This window comes from Macrobrachium nipponense, chromosome 49 (assembly GCF_015104395.2).
Source record: "Macrobrachium nipponense isolate FS-2020 chromosome 49, ASM1510439v2, whole genome shotgun sequence".
Taxonomy (NCBI): domain Eukaryota; kingdom Metazoa; phylum Arthropoda; class Malacostraca; order Decapoda; family Palaemonidae; genus Macrobrachium; species Macrobrachium nipponense.
The window spans coordinates 9,079,239-9,103,180 of NC_087224.1; the positions used below are offsets into that span (position 1 = coordinate 9,079,239).

Below are 23,942 nucleotides of genomic sequence, written 5' to 3' on the forward strand. Positions count from 1 at the left end.
TCTATTGACGAGGTTCGTTCAGGGAGTAAGGAACGTGAGAGCGGACAGGCTGAGCAGGAGGAACCAGGTCCTTCATACCGAATGGACCCTCCACTCAGACGTTTGCCGCAATCTCTGGTCTCTTTGGGGGACTCCTCATGTCGACCTCTTTGCCACGTTCCTCTCGAAGAGACTGGAAGTCTTCTGTTCAGTAGTGGAAGATCCCAGAGCTCTAGCAGTAGACGCCTTCCTGCTAGATTGGTCTCAGGTAGACGTTTACGCATTTCCCCCATTCAAGATTCTGGGGCAAGTGCTCGGGAAGTTTGTGACTTCAAAGGGGACAAGAATGACCCTGATAGCCCCCTTTTGGCCAGCTCAAGAGTGGTTCCCAGAGGTACTGGAGTGGATAGTAGACTTCCCCAGATCCCTTCCACAAAGGAAGGATCTTCTCAGACAACCACACTTTCGAGAGGTTTCATCAAAACCTCCCCGCTCTCGCTCTGACTGCCTTTCGACTATCGAAAGACTTGTCAGAGCGAGAGGCTTTTCTAGCAAAGCAGCAAGCTCGATCGCTAGAGCCCGGAGAACTTCCACTATCTGGGTTTACCAATCCAAGTGGGAAGTTTTTAGAAGGTGGTGTAAGTCGAAGAAGTTGTCCTCCTCCAGTACCTCTGTAACAGAAATAGCTGATTTTCTGTTATTTCTGAGAGAAGAATCGCAGCTCTCCGTAGCCACGATAAAGGGCGATAGGAGTATGCTATCGGCCGTCTTTAGGAATAGAGGCCTAGATTTGGGAAACGATAAAGATCTACATGATCTGATTAGGTCTTTTGAGACCATGAAGTCTAAGATTACTTCTCCCCCTAACTGGAATCTAGACGTAGTGCTGAAGTCTTGCTTCAGAGAGATTGAACCCCTACATTTGGCCTCGTTTCGTGATATAACGAGAAAATGTTTATTTCTTTTGTCACTGGCGACGGCGAAAGAGTTAGTGAACTACACGCCCTTAGTGACAAAGTCGGGTTCAATATAGATTCAGCCATCTGTTCCTTCAAGGAATTATCTTGGCGAAAAATGAAAATCCTTCGAATCCCTGGCCGAGACTTCGAGGTAAAAGGATTATCGGGTCTCGTCGGCAGGGAACCGGAGAGGTCTCTTTGCCCAGTAAGGGCGTTAAAGTTTACTTACAGAAAAAGGAACAGTTGGGAGGTTCTAGACAAGGTCTTTGGTGCTCAGTGAAGGATCCATCAATACCTATGTCTAAGAATGCTTTAGCCTTTTTTGTCAGGAACGTAATTACAGACGCTCATAAGGCTTGCACGGATGATTCTTTAAAACTCCTGAGAGTAAGAGCTCATGAAGTGAGAGCGGTGGCGACGTCTCTCTCTTTTCAGAGAAATATGTCACTGAAGAATATCTTGGAAGCGACATATTGAGATGTAATTCTGTGTTTGCTTCTCACTATTTGAAGGACGTGCGTGTGACCTATGAAAAATGTTTTTCCTTAGGTCCTTTTGTGTCTGCGGGCACAATCCTGGGTACAGGAGCTGACAACAATCCTTAATTTTTTTTTTACTACTTAAGTCTAATAGATATGTTCTAGACTTTCTGCTGAACAAGTGCAGATACCGCACAAGCGGCCAGTCACTTCCGTTCAGTAAGGAACTCTTGTGATATCTTTTAATAGATGAATTTTTTTTTTTTTTTTTAAATTATTCTGTGCGTGTGCAATTTGGTTTGAGTTACGGTTGTTGCGAAGAGTTGGGGATAACTCGGAGCAATTTTTATACTAACATGGTGGTTAGGATCAGGTGGTCGGGATTGGTTGTGTGCTCCTTAATAAGGTGTATTGTCATATAAGCGGATCAGCACCCATTGACAAAGTCCTTTCAGGCTCTGCCGAGTAAGTGGATAAGACCCCTTCGGCAGACCCACAAGAATTCTTGGCCATAGATCACATATCTCGCTAAAGTTTCTTGAGGTGATGCAGACTACGGGACAAACACCCACGAAGTCTACCACCTATCAGGTAGGAACCAAGGTTTTTATTTTATACCTACAACAGATGTTGTTTACCTGTCTATTCCAGTAGTAGCTGTCTCTTACCCTCCACCGAAGGGTGCCAATCAGCTATGTATATATCTGACAGGTAAGTTGATTGTATGAAAATGATATTGTTATAATACAATAAAGTTTCATACATACTTACCTGGCAGATATATACGATTAGGGCCCACCCAGCCTCCCCGCAAGGAGACAGGTGGAAGAGAAAATATATGAGTAGAAAACGGGAATGGTTCCTAGTCCTGCCGCCCAGGGCAGGCCGGTAGATCACCTGACCTACCTGTAGCGAGTGGCGCGAAATTTGAATTTCTGTCGGGGACGACGGAGTCTTAGCTATGTATATATCTGCCAGGTAAGTATGTATGAAACTTTATTGTATTATAACAATATCATTTTCAGGACAGACCACCTTTGTCGAATTCCCCAAAGGAACTGTCGGCGAAGTACAAGGACCCTGTTCTGAGGGAGACACTTCTTCAGATGGTGATAGGAATGAAGGACAAAGAGGCAATAGAAGAGGTTCAGGATCCTTCCTCTCCGGGGTTTTACAACCGCCTGTTTTTAGTTCCAAAGGCATCCGGGGGATGGAGGCCAGTCTTGGACGTGAGCATTCTGAACAAATATGTGGAAAAGAAAAAGTTCTCGATGGAGACTTCTGCCTCGGTACTTTCAGCCCTACGAAGAGGAGACTGGATGGTCTCTCTAGACCTGCAGGATGCATATTTCCACGTTCCTATTCACCCGTCATCAAAGAAGTATCTCAGGTTTGTGATTCAAGGGAAAGTCTACCAGTTCAGGGCCTTGTGCTTCGGCCTCTCCACGGCTCCACAGGTATTTACGTACCTGATGTGGAACGTAGCCAGATGGCTACACCTGGAAGGCATAAGCGTCTCTCTGTACCTAGACGATTGGCTGATAAGAGCAAAATCCCAGGAACAATGTTTGGAGGATCTGAAGAAAACATTAGAATTGACAAAGGAATTAGGACTTCTCGTGAATCTCGAGAAATCGCAGATGACCCCCAGTCAGGACATAGTCTATTTGGGGATTCAGATGAACTCTCGGGATTTTTGGGTTTTTCCGTCCCAAGAAAGGATTCTTCGGGGATTCAGAAAGTTACATCCTTCCTAAAGAAAGACAGGAGTTCAGCCAGGGAGTGGCTGAGCCTTCTAGGGACTCTTTCTTCCCTGGAACAATTTGTATCCCTAGGAAGACTTCATCTAAGGCCTCTACAATTCTTCCTAAAGAGATCTTGGACTTGGAAGAAGGGCCATCTGTCGGACACTTTTCCGGTAACATTAGAGGTGAAGAAACACCTAAAGTGGTGGCTGCTCCCACTCAAAGAGAACAAGGGAGTGTCCCTAGAGGTTCGGAACCCAAACCAAATCTTGTTCTCAGACGCTTCAGAAACGGGATGGGGAGCGACTCTAGGGGCAAGAGAAGTCTCTGGCAAATGGAAGAAAGAACAAAGAGATTGGCATATAAATGCCAAAGAACTATATGCAGTGTTTCTGGCATTAAAATTCTTCGAGTCAGAAGTAAGAAATCAAGTGATTCAAGTCAACGCAGACAACACCACGGAGTTGGCTTATATAAAAAAACAGGGGGGCGGGAGGGGGGGACGCACTTCGTTTTCCCTATTCGAGATAACGAAGGATCTGTTGTCATGGACGGAGGAGAGGAATATTACCCTCCTGACCAGATTTGTGAAAGGGGAAAGAAATATCAGAGCAGACAGGCTCAGCAGGACGAAACAAGTTCTCCCCACGGAGTGGACTTTGCACGAGCAAGTCTGCCAAAGTCTGTGGAACCTGTGGGGGAGGCCGCAGATAGATTTGTTTGCGACGTTCCTGTCAAAGAGGATAGAGAACTTCTGCTCCTTAGTAGAAGACCCGAGAGCGATAGCTGTGGATGCCATGCTACTGGAGTGGTCGGGATTCGACGCTTACGCTTTCCCTCCATTCAAGTTGCTAGGAGTAGTGATGAAGTTCGTAGCATCAACAGGGACGAGATTAACTCTCATCGCCCCGTTTTGGCCATCCCAAGATTGGTTCACAGAGGTACAGGAATGGACAGTAGACTATCCAAGATCTCTTCCAAACAGGATAGATCTTCTCAGACAACCCCACTTCAAGAGGTTCCATCAAAACCTCCCCGCTCTCGCTCTGACTGCCTTTCGACTATCGAAAGTTTGGTCAGAGCGAGAGGCTTTTCAAGCAAGGCTTCGAAAGCAATTGCTAGAGCCCGGAGATCGTCAACTATCCGGGTCTATCAATCGAAGTGGGATGTATTTAGAAGATGGTGTAGGAAGAATAAGCTGTCCTCCTCCGATACCTCTGTGACCAATATAGCAGATTTTCTGTTATTCCTGAGAGAGGAATCCAATCTGTCCGTAGCTACAATAAAGGGATACCGAAGTATGCTCTCAGCGGTATTTAGAAATAGAGGCTTAAACTTGGCAGAGGATAGAGATTTGCACGATCTCATAAGATCGTTCGAGACGTCAAAATCTATATCCTCTACTCCGCCAAGTTGGAATCTGGATGTTGTGCTCAAATTCCTTACATCGGAAAAATTTGAACCTCCCGACCGTGCCTCGTTCAGGGATTGGACAAGAAAGTGTGTTTTTCTCATAGCCTTAGCGACGGCTAAGAGAATAAGTGAAATCCATGCCCTAGATTCTCGGGTGGGTTTTAAGAAAGACGCAGCCATCTGTTCTTTTCAAACTCTGTTTTTGGCAAAAAATGAGAACCCTTCGAAACCATGGCCAAGGAGTTTTGAGGTGAAAAGTCTTTCAAACTTAATGGGAGACGAAATTGAAAGAACTTTATGCCCGGTTAGAGCTCTTAGGTTCTATCTTAAAAAGAAAGAAGAGTTGAAGGCATGTAAACAAAGTCTATGGTGCGCAGTTCGGGACACGAAAAGACCAATGTCCAAGAATGCGCTAGCGTATTTTATTAGAAGTGTGATTATGGAAGCTCATAGCGATTGTGCAGAGGATTCCTTTAAATTATTACAAGTTAAAGCTCATGAGGTAAGAGCAGTGGCAACATCATTATCATTCCAAAAGAATATGTCCATGAAGGACATTATTAATGCGACCTATTGGAGATGCAACTCGGTATTTGCATCCCACTATCTTAGAGATGTTAAAATTACCTACGACAAGTGCTTCTCTCTAGGTCCTTTTGTGTCTGCGGATACAGTGCTGGGACTGAGGACACATACCGATCCTTAAACTTTTATGAAAAGTCTAATACTTCCATACCATACTGGTGGGATGGGCTCTAACTTTCTTACCTGACGGCTAGTTGTTGCACAGGCGGCCATGGCCTTGTTTAGGTAAGGAACTTTGAGTTTATCTTACAGGATAGGCTTGGATAAAAACGGTGTCTTTGATTACGGAGATCTCCACTATTTGAGGCAGTTTTGTGTTACTAGTGGTAAAAGTGCTTGGTGTCGCACAGGCGGCCATAGCCCTTGCTAGTGAGGAACTAGAAATGTGCCTTTTAAACGGAGTAGGATTAAAGACATTGTCTAAATTCGTACAGGGACCTCTCCTTTTAAGACAGTATCAGGATTTTCTGCTGACAAGAGTGCTTGGGCTAGCACAGGCGGCTTTTGGGTGCTTTTGACAGTATGAGAATGTGCATAGGTCTTACAAGTGAGGTAGTACAAATTGAAATTATATTTGTTTATTTTTATTTTTATTTATTTTTCATAAAGAATTAGGTGTAAAATATTGTGATTGAGTTTTTTTTTTGGTTGTTTGCAAGGAGTCTGGGGATGACTTCTTGCAATCTTAGATACAACATTTGGTTAGGTTAAGGTGATCAGGATCGGGATTGTGCTCCTTAGAAAAAAGGTTCTTGTCATATAAGTGGATTGAAACCCAACCTTTGACATAGCCCTTATAGGATCGGCCAAATAAGTGGATAAGACCCCTTTGGCAGACCTACAAGAACTCTTAGCAATAGATCAATATCTCGCTGAGGCTCTTGAGACTAAGCAGACTCCTGGGCATTAACCATGAAGTCTTCAGTCTAAACAGGTAGGAACCAAGGTTTTATGTTATTAATACCTACAACGATTGTTGTGTTTTCCTGTTAAATCAGTTATTAGCTGTCTTTACCCTCCTCCAATGGTGTGAATCAGCTATGTATATATCTGACAGGTAAGTTGAATGTATAAAAATGATATTGTTATGATACAATAAAGTTTTATACATACTTACCTGGCAGATATATACAATTAAACTACCCACCCAGCCTCCCCTCAGGAGACAGATGGTGTAGAAAAAATCTGATGGAAAACGGGAATGGGTTCCTATTCCCGCCACCCAGCGGCGGCGCGGTGGATCACCTGACCTACCTGTAGTGTGTGCGCGAAATTCGAAATTCTGTCGGCGCGACGGAGTCAATAGCTATGTATATATCTGCCAGGTAAGTATGTATAAAACTTTATTGTATCATAACAATATCATATTTTCTATTATTGGTGATTTTTACTTATTGTCATGCTGTTGGAACGGAACCCCTGCTGAAAACCAGGGACTGCCTGTACAGTGATAGATTTCTGACATATTTTACATAACATTCAGTACAAAAACAATACCTTTATACAGTACTTTTTGTGAAAGAACATCAAGGAGATTGTCATTGATTATATTTTCTGAATAAAAGAAACAAAATTTTGCATGAATTAAAAAATAAATGTATTGACAGGTAAAGATTATGGTATACAAAAAACAAAGTTGAAGGGCTTCATTTGTTAAGAAGGTTCCAGTATAATAATCATATTTTTTTTAATGATTCAACAAAAAAATGTATAGCATGTACTTTGCAATCTGCTTATATAAACACATGTCAAAGGAGGTTAGAAATATCTAGTTGATTGTGCAATTTATAGTATGTACTTTGCAATCCAGTTGTATTTAGAAATCTTGCACTCTCACAGTTTTAATATAAAAGCAGCCTTGTGTTCATTATGAAGTTCTGTACAGTCTATGGGACATTTCTAATCAAAGTTTCCTTTTCAGCCCCATACGAGGGAGGTGTCTGGAAAGTTCGTGTGCATCTGCCAGAGCATTACCCTTTCAAATCTCCCAGCATTGGGTTCATGAACAAAGTGTATCACCCGAACATTGACGAAGTGTCTGGGACTGTTTGCTTGGATGTCATAAATCAAGCATGGACCGCACTGTATGGTAAGTAGAGTTGTGCCATTGCCTTAAGAGCTCTTTAGATTTTATCTTAAGGAGCAGTATATAACAGGTCTCCAAATATAAAATTTCATAGACTGTCAGATGCTTTGGTTCTCTGGCCTCCTGACAAGTAACAAAGACCCTGTAGTATAGCCCACACTTGAGAAATGATGTCCTACAGCAGACTTAATCATTTCTACCCTCAACTAAACTGTAACTGTACAACACAAATATCCTGTAACGGAATCATCTACAGAAATGTTTATAAAGGTGGCCTAACAAAAAAAAACTTTAAATTAATAAGAAGGTGCACAGGAACTCATTTCATGTCTGAGCCCCCATAGAGGGAAAGTCCTGACATAAATTTTGATGGTTTGTGCAGTGGAATTATGTAGGTGTAAGATGAGGTGTACTGTGTAATTTGGAGATGAGATAAGTTGTTAACTTTTAATTTTGGAGTGTAAAAGTTTTTTTTTCTTCAGTGGTTGATGATTGTCAGAAGTTTGTACAGTGGTACCTCGAGATACAAAATTAATGTTCCGAGGCAGCCTTCGTATCATGAGTTTTTCGTATCTTGAACTGCATTTTACATGTAAAATGCCTTATCTGTTCCAAGCCCTACAAAAACACCCCAGTAAATTATATTTCCAGGCTTACAACACACGTTCTAGGGTTACGACGCCGATCTGACGGAAGAAATGTGACTCCAAAAAGGCAAAATACTGTACATACTTGAGTAATATTCAACTGCATGTAATGTTCAACCCCATTTTTACTGCATATATTAGGACTTTAGCATATGTTCCCTTAGCCAATAAGGGCCTAGACCTATGTTAAGGCAGTTGCTACTGTAGCCTAGTCTATGATTCTGACATCTAAACCTAAGAAGCTAAAAGCTTAGAATATGCCAATAAAATGTATAAATAATCAGTATGTACTCATTTCAAATAGTTATTAATTAATCATTAACTATAATACACAAACAGACAAAAAAAAAAAAACTTCCAACCGTTTGTTTACATTCAGCTGTTACGAGTACCGAACGATCGCCAAGTAAGCCATAAATTTTCATTATTATCTCTCTTCAACTAATAAAACTACCAAACAGTATAATAACCATTCATTTCTATTCTTTATTCTATCTTTACCTAATGGAGATACCGAGTTACTGACAGCTATAATGAAACATATACGTAGTATTAAAACAGAAGAATTCTAGAAAATACGTATTTGTTGGCTTCGATAATAGCAGTCTGATTTATTTTATATTTTATGATATCTAATTCACAATTTTTTTTATTAAATGTATTGCATGTACTCATTTCAAATAATTATTAAGTAACCATTATCTAAAAAAAAAAAAAAAGCTTCCAAACTTCTGTTCACATCCAGCACTTACGAGTACCGAACGATCGCCAAGCAATCACTTTTCCTACCACACAGTAAGCCATAAATTTTCATTATCTCTCTTCAACTACTGAAACAACCAAACAGTATAATAACCATTCATTTCTATTCTTTATTCTATCTTTACCTAATGTTTTTTTTTATTAAATGTATTGCATGAATAAGTTGTTCAATTTACAGCATCCTTTTACCAATAGAATACATAGAGCACAAGGGGTAGATGCTGACCAATAGGAGAGCAGGATCTTATGGGGTGACTAGCATCAGGAACCAATGGGAGAGTGGGAGGATAGTGGCGAGTTTACTCAGTTGGCGGCGCGGGAGTTTCAAAATTGTTCTCGGTGGTCCAGGTGAATCTCGGGACTTTACAGCAACAACCTTTCGTAACTTGAACTATTTTCGTCGGTAGAGCCAAAAAAATCTTTGTATTTGCTTTCGTATCTCGAGTTTTTCGTAAGTTGAGCCTTTCGTATGTCGAGGTACCACTGTATTTGGAAAATGTTTAAGACAAAATTGCAAGATGAGAAATACAGTAGTACCTCAGACTTCGAATTTAATCCATTCCAGAAGGCTATTCGAAGTAGGATTTGTTCGCAATATAAAACTAATATCCCCGTAAGAAATAAAGGGAATCAGGATTATTCATTCCAGCCAACCCATAAAGTCCCCCTTTTCACATTTTTTCTATTATTAATGTTAAAAAATTTAAAGTAAGAGTGTAAAGTAATGAAACTACATTATATGAAGTAAATTTTGTGTGTGTGTGTGTATGATTTACGAACTGTTTGGTGAAAATGGCGCCTGGCCGGCTTGTGGATGGAGGGAGGATAGACGGGGAACCCTTTGAGGAAACCGAAATGGTCGCAGTAGGTAAAGGTTGATAACAAATCAATTTTATCCTTATTTTACAAGAATAAATAGTGTTTGTGCCCAGTTCTGTGTCAGAGAGAGAGTAATCAGCATGTTTATACTTGGATCTTAAGTGCATGAAAGAGGTTAATTATGCCATAATACATCAACTTACTGTTGGCAAACGGCAGACTTTGAAATAAACATGAAGGTTTTGCAAACAAATAAGTAATAAGTCAAGAAGGGAAGAAAAGAAAAGAGAGATAAAATAACTTTTCACAAGGAAGCTGTTTAAACAAACAATCAAAGGCATGCAGAAGCTGAACGTGGCACCAGTTTGTTTATTACAGAGCTGAGTTATTTTACAGTAGTATAAAATCATAAAAAGCAATGGCACTATCTAGGTATTTTACCATAGCAAAAAGAAAGGATTTGGGCAGATCAAGTGTTAAGTGAAAGAAATGGGCGAATAATCATTCCAGCCCAGCTGGTAAGTCCGAAGGGAGCAGACCCTTTCTTCCCTCTCCTCTCCTCTCGCTCTCTGTTATCGGGTCAGTGCACTGAACGGCGAACACTGACTTGAGCAAGGTTTTTTTTTTTTTTTTTTTTAACTATTGCATTTGATTGTTTTCATAACTTGAAATCATTCATTCATTATTCCTCAAAAATATAAACTGCCCCTCCCTCTACCTCAAGTTAGCTGTGTAACTCCGCAATGATGAATATTTTGTCAATCGATGCTACATTTTATTGTGAAAAGCTTTGTTCCTGCATTTACTATTTTGCTGATTGTTGTTCAACTAGACCGTCTCACTCAGCGCACCGAACACTGGCTCAGTTAAGACTTATTTTTCTGTATTGCATTTGATTGTTGTCATATTTTATCATTACGTTAAATTTATTGTGAAATTCCTTTTTTTATGTGAATTGTTATAGCTTTTACATACATACAGTAATATTTTAACTCTCTTCTCCTTTTCTCAACATATCAACTCTCCCTCGTTCAGTCTCAAGTCAGCTGGGCATGATGTCACCGCGGTAACGTACGATTTTATACATCTTTTTTGCTAAATTTTATATTGAAAGCTAAATTTTTTATTGAAATGCTTTATGCTCTTGTCTATTCTGTCAAATATGGTTATCACTAAACCATATATTGTAAATGAAAAAAAATGTTTGTACTGTTTGTACAGTTTTTCTTGTTGGACACCGAATACAAGTATAAACTAGATAATCAGTCAGTTTGAAGTACGAGCATTTGTTCAACAGACGATACAAAATTTTATCGAAAATTTCGTTCGAAAAACCAAATGTTCGGCATAAGAAACGTTTGACAAACGAGGTACCACTGTACTCAATATTGCATTGTCTGCGTTACTTTGTGTTAGTAATATTTTTAACTTTTTCCATTTCAAGAAAGGTTTCGGGATTTTTATGTTATGTACCGCTACCAGAGTACGTATTCATTATTGAGGCATTAGTATATTCTGCATTTTGCATTTCATATTATGTCATATGTTTAGGTTACTTTATGCACTGTTGATTACAAGAACAAGTAACTGGTTAAGTATAACTGTTGGATCTTGCCCTTTCCAGATTTGTCCAATATTTTTGAGAGTTTTCTACCGCAGCTGCTAACGTACCCTAATCCCATCGATCCCTTAAATGGGGACGCAGCAGCCATGTATCTTCATAAACCTGAAGAGTACAAGAAAAAAGTTTCAGGTAAGTTAACTTATTTCTTATTGGTTTGAAAACTTACACTCGAAAATTTAGCTAATGAAACTTCCTATAGAAATTTTCACTTAAAAACTGTTAGTGCTAATGATGATGTGAAGAATTATGATATGAAAGATGGAATTATGCAATACAGTTCAGGACCAGCTCATGTCTCCATTTCACCAGTTCTTAGTCAAGGGTTTTGACTGATTAAACCATGCTGTAAATGGTGGTTCAGTGGCAGGTGGGTCTCTTCCACTGAGCTTTGTATTCTTTGTGTGTGTGTTTCTTGATGTGTAACCCTCTGTCATCTGGAGGCATATGCATCATGTCATTTTGGGTTTTGTAAATTTCAGTCTCATAGGCTAACCAGAAAACTCCCTTCCCAAGTGATAGGAATATCGTAGCAGCAAGAAACTTTAAATTGGAAGGCTTGTTGAAGGTGGTTGAATGTTGCAATACTCATTATATTTGCCTTATTGTCCGGAATACTATATTCTTTTGTTTTCAATATGAATTGCATTGTTTTAAATTATACTCATATTTTCTGCCACGCAAAATTTCCTATGGAGTAGAAAACACAAATTTAGAAGAAAAACATATCAGTTGTGCGTACATTAAGAAACCTGAAATATTTCATATGCCTTGGGAACTTTCCTCATTTGAAGGCTGGAGCAAATCAGACAACAGCATTAGCTCGGAAGCCACGCTTCCTTTTGACACCCAGCATGAATATATGCGAGCATCTCTCATTGCAGATTACGTTAAGCGTTATGCAACGGAGGAAGCGCTGAAGGAGCAGGAAGCTGCCCAGGCAGACTCCTCCGACTCCGAGTCGTCCATGTCAGACTTTTCGGAAGATGAAGCACAAGACATGGAGCTCTAACCAGCCCATCTGGCCCCCTTAATCATCATGGTCTTCTTCATCCCCCTCCCCCCCTCACCTACTGCTCCAGACTCCAGGCCAACTTGAGCCTGCAACGATGCTTCTTGAATGCAACTCTGTGATGGTGAACAATTGAAAGAAGAGGTTAAAATAGTGCTGCCGCCTCACACTTGTAACGTGATATTTGCAACACTAGGACTCTTCGCTGCTCACAGCTGCAACTTACTCGAGTAATGGTGTAAATATGGATAAAAAGAGTTGTGGGGTTTTTTGTTTTTCAAAACCGTAGAGATATGTAATCCGTGCAATTCGTCTCCTGACAGGATGGTGCCGTTTGGAGGTCAATATAGTGAGAGAACTTATTTTTGTAACAATATTTAAGTTTGTATTTTAAGCAGTACAGTAGTTTGTCGTTTCCCCCATTCTTAATCTCGGTGAAAAGTTTGACTAAAGTATTCCTCTTTGTTTTAAATGTTTGTATTTACCTTTTTTTGGAAATGTGCCTGTCAGAGCATAGAACACCCTTATTGTTTACAGAATTGGTACGAAACGGTTGCTGGCCCCTCTGAGAGTTCTGGAGCTTCACAATCGTTCACAGAGATTATATTAAGTGTAAACAGTGACTCCTTCAGTGATGAAGGAATAGTTTTTATACAAAATATTTTTTTTTTTCATAAAGCCGCTGGTTTTCCCTAAAACTGTATTAATGACTCTGCTCAGGCTGTTCTGGAACTCTTCATTTTGTTTTTGAGTGCTGTCGATGGCTCCATTCTGTACTTAAGGTATTCTCACTTATGCAGTAAAGTCTCAATCTTTTCATTTTAGGAGAGGAATTCAAAAAAAGTCGTAGTCGGACCAATATTCACTGAATATGCAGTACAGTACGCCACTGTCAGGAATATTGTCAAATGTTTTCTGAGTCAAATTATATTTGGTGGTGTTTCCTCAGTTGTCAGATCATAGCCGGAGCAGACTCGTAATACAGTAGCTCGAAGCTTGTTTTACCCAGGATACCAGCGAGCCAAGTTATGTGCTGTCAGCTAAAGCTAAGCAGCTACTCATCACCCAAAAGTTGATTATTAAAAAGCAATGGTAGTTCCACAATTAGACTGAACTTGCCTTTATTCGTTGAGAAGTGTACTCTGAATATTAATCCAAATTAAGTCAAATGTTCAAAAGCCACATTTGATTTTAATATATAGCAAGTATCTTGTTTTAGCAACGACAACTTTTGGTCATGACACTGTTTGGACGGGAGTTGATCAAGCGCGTTCTACATAACGTTGAGTGTGTTGTTGTCTTCGTTTTTACCTTATGATGATGATGATGATGACAGAAGGTTTAATGTGTCTATTTTGTTTTACTGGTGAAGAGATGCTTGAGCTGGACGACTCGATACACCCCTCCCTCATTCATTCATTACTTTTGCATTTTTTCCATCAAGATAGTACTCCCCCCAGAGTTTGTTTACCTTGACGACACGTACAAGTCAGAAACTCGACCGTTTGTCACCGCTAGCTCAAGGCTAGAGAGATAAAGACAAGTAAATCCAGAGACTGTAATCAGTGCAAGTAAGGGACTGAATAACCCATTATATGGCAAACTGTACTAGGGCAAACTAGATAGCTTTATTCTTATTGTATATCTGAATTGTATATGAATCTTGTTTGTATTTTTATCAAGTGTAATTGACATTTACTGCCATCGTAATCTGATAACATGATAAAAGATAATTAACAGTAAGGTAGGTTTAATAAATGTACTACTGTTCGACTAGGATTGGCACAAGTGCGATGCCCCATAATGCTCAGCATGTCTTTAGTTCCATTGGAAGGTTATTAGTTTTGAGTTCAGACTTTTCAGATTAAAGGAAACACTTGAAAAAAAAAATCACTATTGTAACTTGAGTGGGTGAACTACTCTCAAGTTTGGAGAAGCCTATCCTAGTCAGTTTTGTTTTCATTTTGATTTAACAGTTTTCTTTTCACAATTTTATTTGTCACACAAACTGCAGTTTATGGACGAGGTGGTTAATGAGTCAGATGGAAGTCTATAATTTTGTCAATCAAAAGAAGTTTGAACAAATGTTGTTCACAGTATTCCTTTGGATATATAAAATGCAGTTTGTGTAGCTTTACTGAAGCTACCAGCTGCAAGCAAATTTTCATTTGCCTTTTAGCATGAGGGGTTACAACTCCTCGTTCCTTCCCAACATATGTATCTATTGTGAGTATGCAAGACAAATAAGTGTCAAGGTTTATACCTGGTACCGGGTGTAGACCTCCACTTAGCAATAACACATTATAATATTCTTGGGTGAAATTACTCGTTTTCCATCTGTGTATGTGGCAGACTTCACGATGCTAAAGTCTTTGAAGGTGTCGTTTCGTAACCCGTGATCTTATAAGAGCTTTAATGTCAAACTCGGTGTTTTGCATGCCAACACACACACACACACACACACACACACACACACACACATTCTGTTTTTGGTGAGTGTTGGGTTAGTTAAAAAACCATCCTCTCTTATTCTGTAATTTGTATAGTAATTATCAAGAGCACACTTTTGTGGGCAAGAACAACCTGTTATCAGTTACTCATTTTGAGAATGACCACATTGAATTTTTCAATTCCTGTACTAAACAAAACAATAACCACCACCTAAACAGTATCTGTAGAATTTCTGAAACGAGTTTCAGCCAAAATGTATAAGCGAAAGTGTTTCAGTAACCATTTGATTAAAAACTTACTTTTTTTAGAATCTTTTTGTCTCTGAGCAGAATTTAGTTTAAGAGGAGTTGCTTGTTGTAATTGTAAGTAAAGGATATGTTTGTAGATTTAGTGTGTGGTTTCACTTGGCAAAGAGGATATAAGAGCTGTGCTGATGCTGTGTGTAGAGTTTTCTTAGCATAGGCTGACCATCATCACAACACTTTGGCTCATCACGTGAGTCGCCTTTCAGAACTGTTAGAGACGTTCAGGTTTATTTTTGGTTTCCCCACGGAAAGTTATTATCAAATTCAAAAGCCAGAGGTAAATTCATACGCGAGGGATAATAGCATGAAGACTCGTTGCAGTTGGTAAGCTGAAGGATGTCTTGATGTAGCCTTTAGTTGTTAAGGTCCATTAATAATAATTATAATAATAATAATAATAATAATAATACTGTCCAGCCAGCCCCCCAAAAGCTTTAAGGGCAAGTGCTCATGAGGAGCGTGTCGAAGGTGTGGGATAAATGGAAAGACAGCATGTCTCCTGCTAATTACTTTGCATGGTTAGGTAAAGCGTCAGGTGTCTTCAAGGTATCTGCCTAAATTCCAAAATATAGTTTATTAAATGACCAAAGCAAAATGACCAGACCAGAGAAACTTCTGTGAGAAGTTCTGCAGTCAGGTTGATAATTCGTAAATATTGTTGATGGATTGATAGGAAAGGTTCTATTGTCTATGCAAATGCTTTTGTACAAACTTTAAAAGTTAGTCCTTTCTTTTCATATGAAATCAATTTGGAGGTTTATTTGTTTCAGGTGTTTTTTATTAGCATTGTGAAATGGCATTAGAGGTTAAAAGTGAATGATCAGTGAAAAGTGGCTATAGTTGGATGACCTTAAGGGATTTCAATCACTCGTAATAATGTCCCATGAAGTGGTAGTTCTCTGCTGTTGGGGTTCAATTTAATTATGTAAATTTCATATAATGGAATTATACGTACTAGCACTTGTGCTGAAACAAAGAATCTCTGTTACATCACATCATAAATCTCACCGTCCTTGAAATTACCTCAGAAGTCTTAATACAATAATGGTCGTATTGGCCTGGGCATTTGATCGTTGTCTTCAATTGGCTTAGGCACCAAGTGTCGTGCAATAGTCTCGTGATTGGTTGATGGGGTTAATAGTCGACAGTACACATTGGGTTTCGTGTAATAATAAAGGTTTATCTATCGAGCATAGTTTCACACATGCAGATTTGAAGATTAACAATCTTTGGTACGTGCAATAGGAGTAATTTGTCATTTTGTGTGTTTGTTAGTCAGCAGTGACAGAATGCACCACTGATCTGGCAAGAAATGGGAAGAGTTCGGAAAGTCAAAATTGCATCATTTATCTGATCCACATTGTCTCAAGTCACCACAGGAATGGAGTTATTTCATTGCTTCTCTGCAGCTTTGCTCATTACTTAGTCATTGCAAGAACCTCCTGGATTAAGGACCAAAGGTGTAAATAGTGCAATTAACTTGAGTGACCAGATTCAAGAGCACTTTGTCTTTCATAACCATAACCTCACTGTCTTTCATAGGGGGGTCTGGCTGGTACACTGACACAAGGGATGAAATTGTAGGAACATTAATGATTACAGGTACCACAAAGATTCAAGCTGAGTTTTGCTTCAATTCCATGATTAGGAAGTGAGAACCCCTGATAAATTGTCAAGTACAGTAGTGTCAATATCTTCTTGCAGATAATCCATTGGTGGAAATAGTGGTCTGGTATCTCCATTTGCCAAATATTAAGTGTTTTTACAGCTCCAACATTGTGGCAGTCTTGTATAAGATATTTCCCCCTGTTAAGTCACAGTAGCTAGAGGAAAAGGTAGAGCACATGTCAAGAATGTTTGTACTCAATTGCATGAAAGGAGTTTCCACGTGTACAAGCGTATGAAACCTGTAATGAGGCGTTGATAGCTGCAAGGAAAATAAATCAAGGTTAATGTTGGTCCACGAGAGGAAAAGAAACCATTTTGAAAGCACAGGATCATGACTTTAAATTTTTCTTTAGCACCATTATCTTTCATGAAAAAAGTTTCTTATTTTTAAGGAAGTGTGTGTTCAAGATGGCTCATTTGTGTACAGTACAGTTAACCTTCACAAGAATTTCTCAGGTGTGTGATTTTCCTTAGCAAGTGGCTCTGCATTAAATTAATCAAAATCCAACGATGGCCTAGATTGAAATTGCTCGTTGATCAGCTAAACCAATATGCAAAATCATTAAAATTGTGGGGTTTGATTGATCACTTACTCATATTAGGACAAAACGCAAGGTAATGAGGTTTGTACTGTACGAAGGGAAGCACGAAGTTATTAATAACAGAAAATTGGCCGGGGTCTTTTCACCTGATGACTTAAAACACTCTTGTTAAGATTTCATATGTAAATAAATTTTGCAGTTATAGATGTTTATGATTACTGTATTTAGGAATGAATGCCAATTGAAAGAAATCTTTATATTAGACATTTTGATGACCACCTCAAAGCATTGTGTAAGTGCTGGCTATCATCACTTTGTATATTCTTAAGCTGAATAAATGGCTTTGTGTTATTTGTAATTCTTGTTTTATTTTTAACACTACAGCCTTCCTTTTTCAGTTTTTTTAAGTGGCTTATGTAAGGTACACTGGCAAAATCAGAACTAAAATCGTACTTTTTATAAAATGACAAAGAGGTAAATACTTTAGTAACATTTAAAATTTCCGTACAAATCAGTGTATGTGGACTGGTTGAACTGTCATCATTTTAATTTATCTTTACAGTTGTAACTGATGTATCTTTGGTCTTTTCAGCATATGACACCTAGGAAGATTAAAGACGTAGTTGTGAAGTCAAAGGGCGAATGAAATGAAGAGGGAAGCCTAAAAGCTCTGGGAAAAGAAGAGGATGGAAGTAGAAGAAAACAAAAAACAGTAGACTAAGGCAGGAAGGTCAAACACAGCACACACACGATGTCAAAAGCACAGGAGACACACACTAGCAGGAAGGCCATGCACTAGACTGTATTTGTTGAGGTTTAGCTGGTATGTGATAAGGAATACTAAGTCAAGCAATCGTGCCTAGAAAGCAGGGGAATGGAAATACACATGAGGAGTGATGATGTAGTGTCCCACCACAGCCCAAAGTTCAGGCATTGAGAGGATACAACCATCAAGAATCAACAGTTCTTTGCAATTTCTGATGGTGATGGTGCAAGCTAAAATGTTGGGACATCAAAGCTAGTTATTGCAGAGGACTAGTGTTACAAAGGAATCTTACGGGAAATATATTTAGAATAATTAAAAGATGGAAGATTGGAGTGAACATTTTAATAAAATTAATACTTAGAAGAATGGTTTTTGTAAGAGGAAACAACAGACAATGTGGGTGTAGTGACAAGTCTCAATCATGTCACGAGAAATGCTCAGAATTGCATAGCTTAAATGGAATACAGGATTATCTGTGCCCGAATGTAAGTGCTTAGGAGTTACAACAGATGTAGTTCATGAACAAACTTTGGACATGAAAAAAGTGCCAAATTCATTACTTCCGCAAGGACAAGTATACTGTGTATAATGACGTAACTTCGGCAAAAGCTGGTCCAGTAGTTGAAGCTTGGTAACAATGTAATTAACAAACAGAAAGTGAACACTGGATTGGAAATATACTACTGCTTGACTGTGTCACTTTTTATTCAGTTGTGCTGTTACACAGCAATTGTTCAAGCATTTTCCAGGAACATAACCCTCGCCAGCATTTGTTTTTGCAGAGGCTAGAAGCAACCACCATCTTTGAACTGCCTTCAGTGAAAATCTCCTGCTGCTTCCCACATGGGATGGTACTTGTTTTGTTCTATCCTTGCTTAGTCTGAGGAGGAGGGTACACTCAGGCTGGATAGTGACTGAACTGGGTGCTCATGGGATGGGATGTTGTACTATAATGGAATGGATATTCCTATGCAGTAGCTTTAATCATCTTTCTTCTCTTAGGTCCTTCAGGCTTCTGCTGTGCTGACAAATCTTAAGGCATCTTTGTTACTCAGGAGTTGCAGCCTTCAATTTCCTGCAGTATTGTCTCAGCAGTATCCTCTCCTGCTGTAAACCTCATTGCTTGCTTCAAATTGTGGGAGCTCCCGGTGTTTCTCCTTTCCTTCTAAAGATGTTTGTCTTGACTCCTTTATAGACATGGGAGCAATACGAGAGGTTTATGTTAGAATTGAAATAAAAATGCAGACCTTCCTTTTCCTCCTTGCCATTAATGTTTCTGGACCTGCAGAAGAGCAGGGGGAAGGCCTGGAAGGCACCACTCGGCAAGAAGTGTGCAAAATCTTCTATAAGTACTGCTCTCTTGCCAAGAGCAATAGCAGTCATTCCTGAACTGTGTGTGGCAACGATTCAAAACCTGAGAGTTCCTGATGAGAGGTTAGGGAGATTTTCAGCCCCTTTCCACCAAAAAATCTTAGCGAGGATTAGGATGACATGCTTTTAGATCCGGTGTTTTTCAGTACTAACCACCAATGATTCAACATCATATACCAAACTGTCAAGAATGCTTGGTAATAGAAAGCACAAGGACGTATTCAAGGGCAGTCTCATTCTGGCATCAGGTCTTCAAGGGAGTACGCAAACTACTGGGTGGGATCAATTGCTTCATACACCAGTTGAGGGGTGACTGCTCTACTGGCTGGGTGATGGTTCATGAAGTCAGGGGTAGTGCTCTGTCCTTGGTGTTCTACCTCAAAAGTTGGGTACACATTGCTCTGCTGTGTAATACCATTTGAAATGTAGGTCATTGGCACCAGAATGCAACTACGATCATGTTAGAAAAAAAATAATAACTTTGCTCCAGAACAGAAAGCAGGTGCAGTAATCATAAGGTTGATATATTTTGTTTTCATGGGATTTAGGCTGTCAAGCCAAGCACTGGAACACTCCAGCCATTCAGTGCTTAATAAAAAGTGTTTGGATAGCACGATTAAGAGATCCAGATAATATAGAAAATTAAGTACACAGGTATAAAGATGGAACTGGAAAAAAAAACCTGCAGCTTGGTTCAGATGTAATGTTACTTTTATGGGGTTTAATCTGATCTGAAGACTATATATTTTATTCTTGAATTTTTTATGCATACTTCCTGGATCCTTACCTGATCGTGGTCTTCGTATGTGATAACCATTTCCTGCTTCCTGTCTTATATTTTAAGCAAATGGCAAGAAAGATGGACTTCTCCTCATCTTGCCAATAATAGAAAGTACAGAAATATTAGAAATAATATATTGCCGTGGCCTTCGTCTTTCCAGTCTGATAGGCGAACAGAAATAGTTTTAAGCAGACTGAGGATTGGGCACACTTATTTGACCCATCAGTTTATTCTAGAAGGGGGCAGCCTCCCAGAGTGTGCTTGTGGTGGCGAGATGCTAACAGTGGAGCACATTCTGGTTGCTTGCCCCAGATATTTTAACCAGAGAGAGAGATATCTTAGGGGTAAATCCCTTTGTGATATTTTGGGAGATGAAGCAGATATTTCTGCTCTCATCTCCTTTTTAAAGTCTATAAACATTTTTAATAACATTTAATTATTTTTTATCTATCACATCATAGATATATATATATTTATTTATTAAGCATTTTCTTCATTCATTTCTTCATTAATTCATTCATTTCTATGGGATATATGAACCATTTTCTTCATACACTTATTAACTCATTTATAATGCAATTTATTTACTCTCCATTACGGCGCTGAATGGCTTCTTTCGCCCCAGTGCCAAGGGCTTTTGCCCTAAAACTCATACATCCATCCATCCATCCATCCATTTCCTGCCTTAGCCTTAGGTCATTACATAGCAATTGGATTTTTTATGATCTCGTCAATTGCTGGACATTGGCCTTGCATTATTTCAATTTTCTTTCCTGCTGCTTATAGTTTGTCTACTAATGGGATACCTATTATCTGCTGGTTATATTTATTTTTTATTTACTAATGGATACCCAAATTTACTTAGGCAGTCCCCGGGTTACGACGGGAGTTCCGTTCTTAAGACGCGACGTAACCCGAAAATCGTTGTAAGCCGGAACGACGTTGTTGAAAACATGTCCACAGGGAAAATTTCACTAATTTGCAATTTTTCTTAGGGCCGTATCTCTAAAGTTATCACTAATTTACTTTTTTCATGTGCAACACTGTGTATTCACAAATTACTGTATATTTTCATTAAAATACAAGAGAGAGAGATTACATAAAACCATTAAATTCATTGACCATTGTATGGCATTGTTACTTTCCCAGCTCCGAGTGTCACTGGAGTTATGAGGTAGGGAAATTGATACAGAAAAAGACGAAGGGAAGAATTTTCTTTTGAAATTAGTTATCGTATTATTACTACTACTACTATTATTGTTATTATTATTATTATTATTATTATTATTATTATTATTTGAAATATAATAAACACGTGCATCTACCTTAAAATTTTCTCATCTCTAGTAAGAAAGAGGAATTATCCTTACAAGTGAAATGGAAAGGTCATTTTCATCTCATTAAAATACGACCATTATGAATTTTGTAATTACAGTTTTATTATTATTATTATTATCATTATTAAATAACTGAAATTATCAATAAACATTTTACATACTAGTGCCATAAAAATTCTTTCATCTCGGTAAAAAAGAGAGAGAGAGAGAGAGAGAGTTTATCTCTCTCTGTTCTCTCAAAAAATACTTATAACGCTTCCAGCGAAAGAGAGGGAGGGAGTTACCACTATGACACATTATCATCTTGTGGCGCAAAAGAGAGAGAGAGAGAGAGTTAACCTTAATTAAAAGTGACATGGATAGATTAGTATTGTATTTTTTTTAAATACTATCACATATGAATTTTGTAATTACAGTTATTATTATTATTATTATTTGAAAGTATTAAAAACAAATAGTACAAGTACATCAAAAATCTCTAGTCTCAGTAAATGAGAGAGAGAGAGAGAGAGAAAAAGGGGGTGGGGGGAAATTTCATGAGCACTTGATGGCAACACAGCAGCTCTTCCCCCTCCTGTCACAGAACTTGATATATCTGACAGTTTTAGTACCTGGAGTTAGAGAAAGAAGACTGGGATTTCCTTCATTCTTCCATAATTTTTTAAATATATAAGCTAAAATCTTACTAATTCACTATGGTATTTTCTTTAATTAATTGATATTATTGCTGTATAAATTAATATTATTTGAAAATAGTAAATCATTTATTTATCATACAAAAAAACACATCTTTGTAGTAGAGAGAGAGAGAGAATTATTATTTTTATTATGTGATATCATTTCAACTTATTAAACTTACTAATACAGTATTAATCATAATTAATATTTGAAAATTAGTAAATAATTTTTGTATTATAAAAATGTATTTAGTCATGAAAATAAACATCAAAATACACTAATTAGTGATTATTTTCGTCAGAAAATACAAGAGAGAGAGAGAGAGAAACTATGGTTTTTATATCCAAGTCTAAGTAGAGTATAAATGGATTCTTTAAGTGAAATAATGTTTCAATGATATTTTGCTGTTTTGTATTAAAGGATATGTATACTGTTTGAGAATGCGTTCCTTATCCTTGACTATGGTTACCATACAGTTTAGTAGTGTAAATTAATTTATGCGCCCTCCGCCGAGAAATTAGTTCTGCGTATGAGGTATTGTTAAAAAGCATAAAAAACCATCGTAACCTTGGAATTTGTGTTGTAATCTAACCAGAAACTTACTTTGTTATTATTACTGGAAACAAGCAATAATTTTTTCATTATTTGCGCTTTTGGACTGTTATAAACTTTGTGCATCGCAAGCTAGTATTCATTCGCTCGGAAACTAGTTCCGCATATGAGGCGTCACTAAAAAAATTAGAAAAATACGACTTAAAAAGTGTCGAAAATCATCATAACCTCAAAATTTTTTTTGTAATCTAACCAGAAACTTATTTTTATTAATATACTGTGCTAAACTATAAATGATTTTTATCATAGTATGCGTTTTTTAAAAGCGTCATTAACTTGGAGCGTCGGCGTCGTAACCTCGGAACAAACATCGTAACCCAGGGCGGATTTTTCATTGAATATTTAAGAAAAAGCGTCGTAACCTCGGAACGTCGTAACCCGGGAACTGCCTGTATGTGGTGGTCCAATAGTTTTTCTACCGCTGATTCCGTACTGAAGGTGGATTGAAAGCGCAGATTTGTACTACTTGTGTCGGAGCCAATTTCTTTATGGGCTAGCACCCTAAACTCTGCTTCACTTACAGGACATCAATTTCCTTTTTAGTCTAAATTGCAGCTGCTAGGGTCTTCAGTTTCTGCACTTCTTTACGGCTATCACAAATGCCAACAATAATAGAGCGAAGGGCTCGGGATTCATCATTAATGAACACAAACATTAATCTCAAATTCTCTATTCATCTGACCCTCTCAGGATTCTCTCGTCTCTGCTTCATAACTATCCTCTATTCTCTCTCTCCGTATTCTATCGAATGTATTTGCTTTATTGACCAACCATTAATACCAGCCAGTGATTCCTCCAGCACTTTATACATTTGCTTTTACTTTTTCTCATACACACTAAACTTGTCCTATACATTCCTTCTTTCATTTATTATGGCCAGCTTATGAAGACTACTCTCCAGTTACATTTCTTTTAGAATTCTTTCTGCTACTCCTTTATCTTCCCAAGGGTCCAGTCAAGTTTTTGTAGGCAAAACTTCTCTTCAATTGCCTTTACTACTACAACAAAAGTATCATGTGTTTTCCCATTTTTCTTCTCCCACAACTGCTTACTATTCCAGCTGCCTTGGATATCTTTCAGAGTTTACCTTTACTTTTTTTAGTACTATTTGACTAAACATTTTATTTATTTTTTTTTTTTTTTGCTTTAATTTTTTTTTTTTTTTAGAAAGTGTTATAGATTCCTGCTGAATTCTAATACTGTTCCACATGCCTGTAACCTATAGCAATGGTTCCGTGCCATATTACTCTTTCACTTCTGGTCGTGAAATATGTAATCATGTATTACATACTCTTAATATAACCTCCCATACAAACACCACTCA

General features: G+C 38.3%; 1 protein-coding gene across 1 annotated transcript in view; it reads left to right on the forward strand.

Annotated features, from left to right (window-relative positions):
* The window catches only part of LOC135205318 (ubiquitin-conjugating enzyme E2 H), a 35,802-nt gene extending 18,371 nt beyond the window's left edge, over positions 1-17,431 (forward strand). The window contains exons 3-5 of the mRNA XM_064235750.1: positions 7,082-7,249; positions 11,099-11,227; positions 11,980-17,431. Of these exons, the coding sequence (XP_064091820.1) occupies positions 7,082-7,249; positions 11,099-11,227; positions 11,980-12,107 (425 nt within the window). The 3' untranslated portion in view covers positions 12,108-17,431. The remainder of the gene's footprint in view (positions 1-7,081; positions 7,250-11,098; positions 11,228-11,979) is intronic.
* The last annotated feature ends 6,511 nt before the right edge of the window (positions 17,432-23,942 follow it).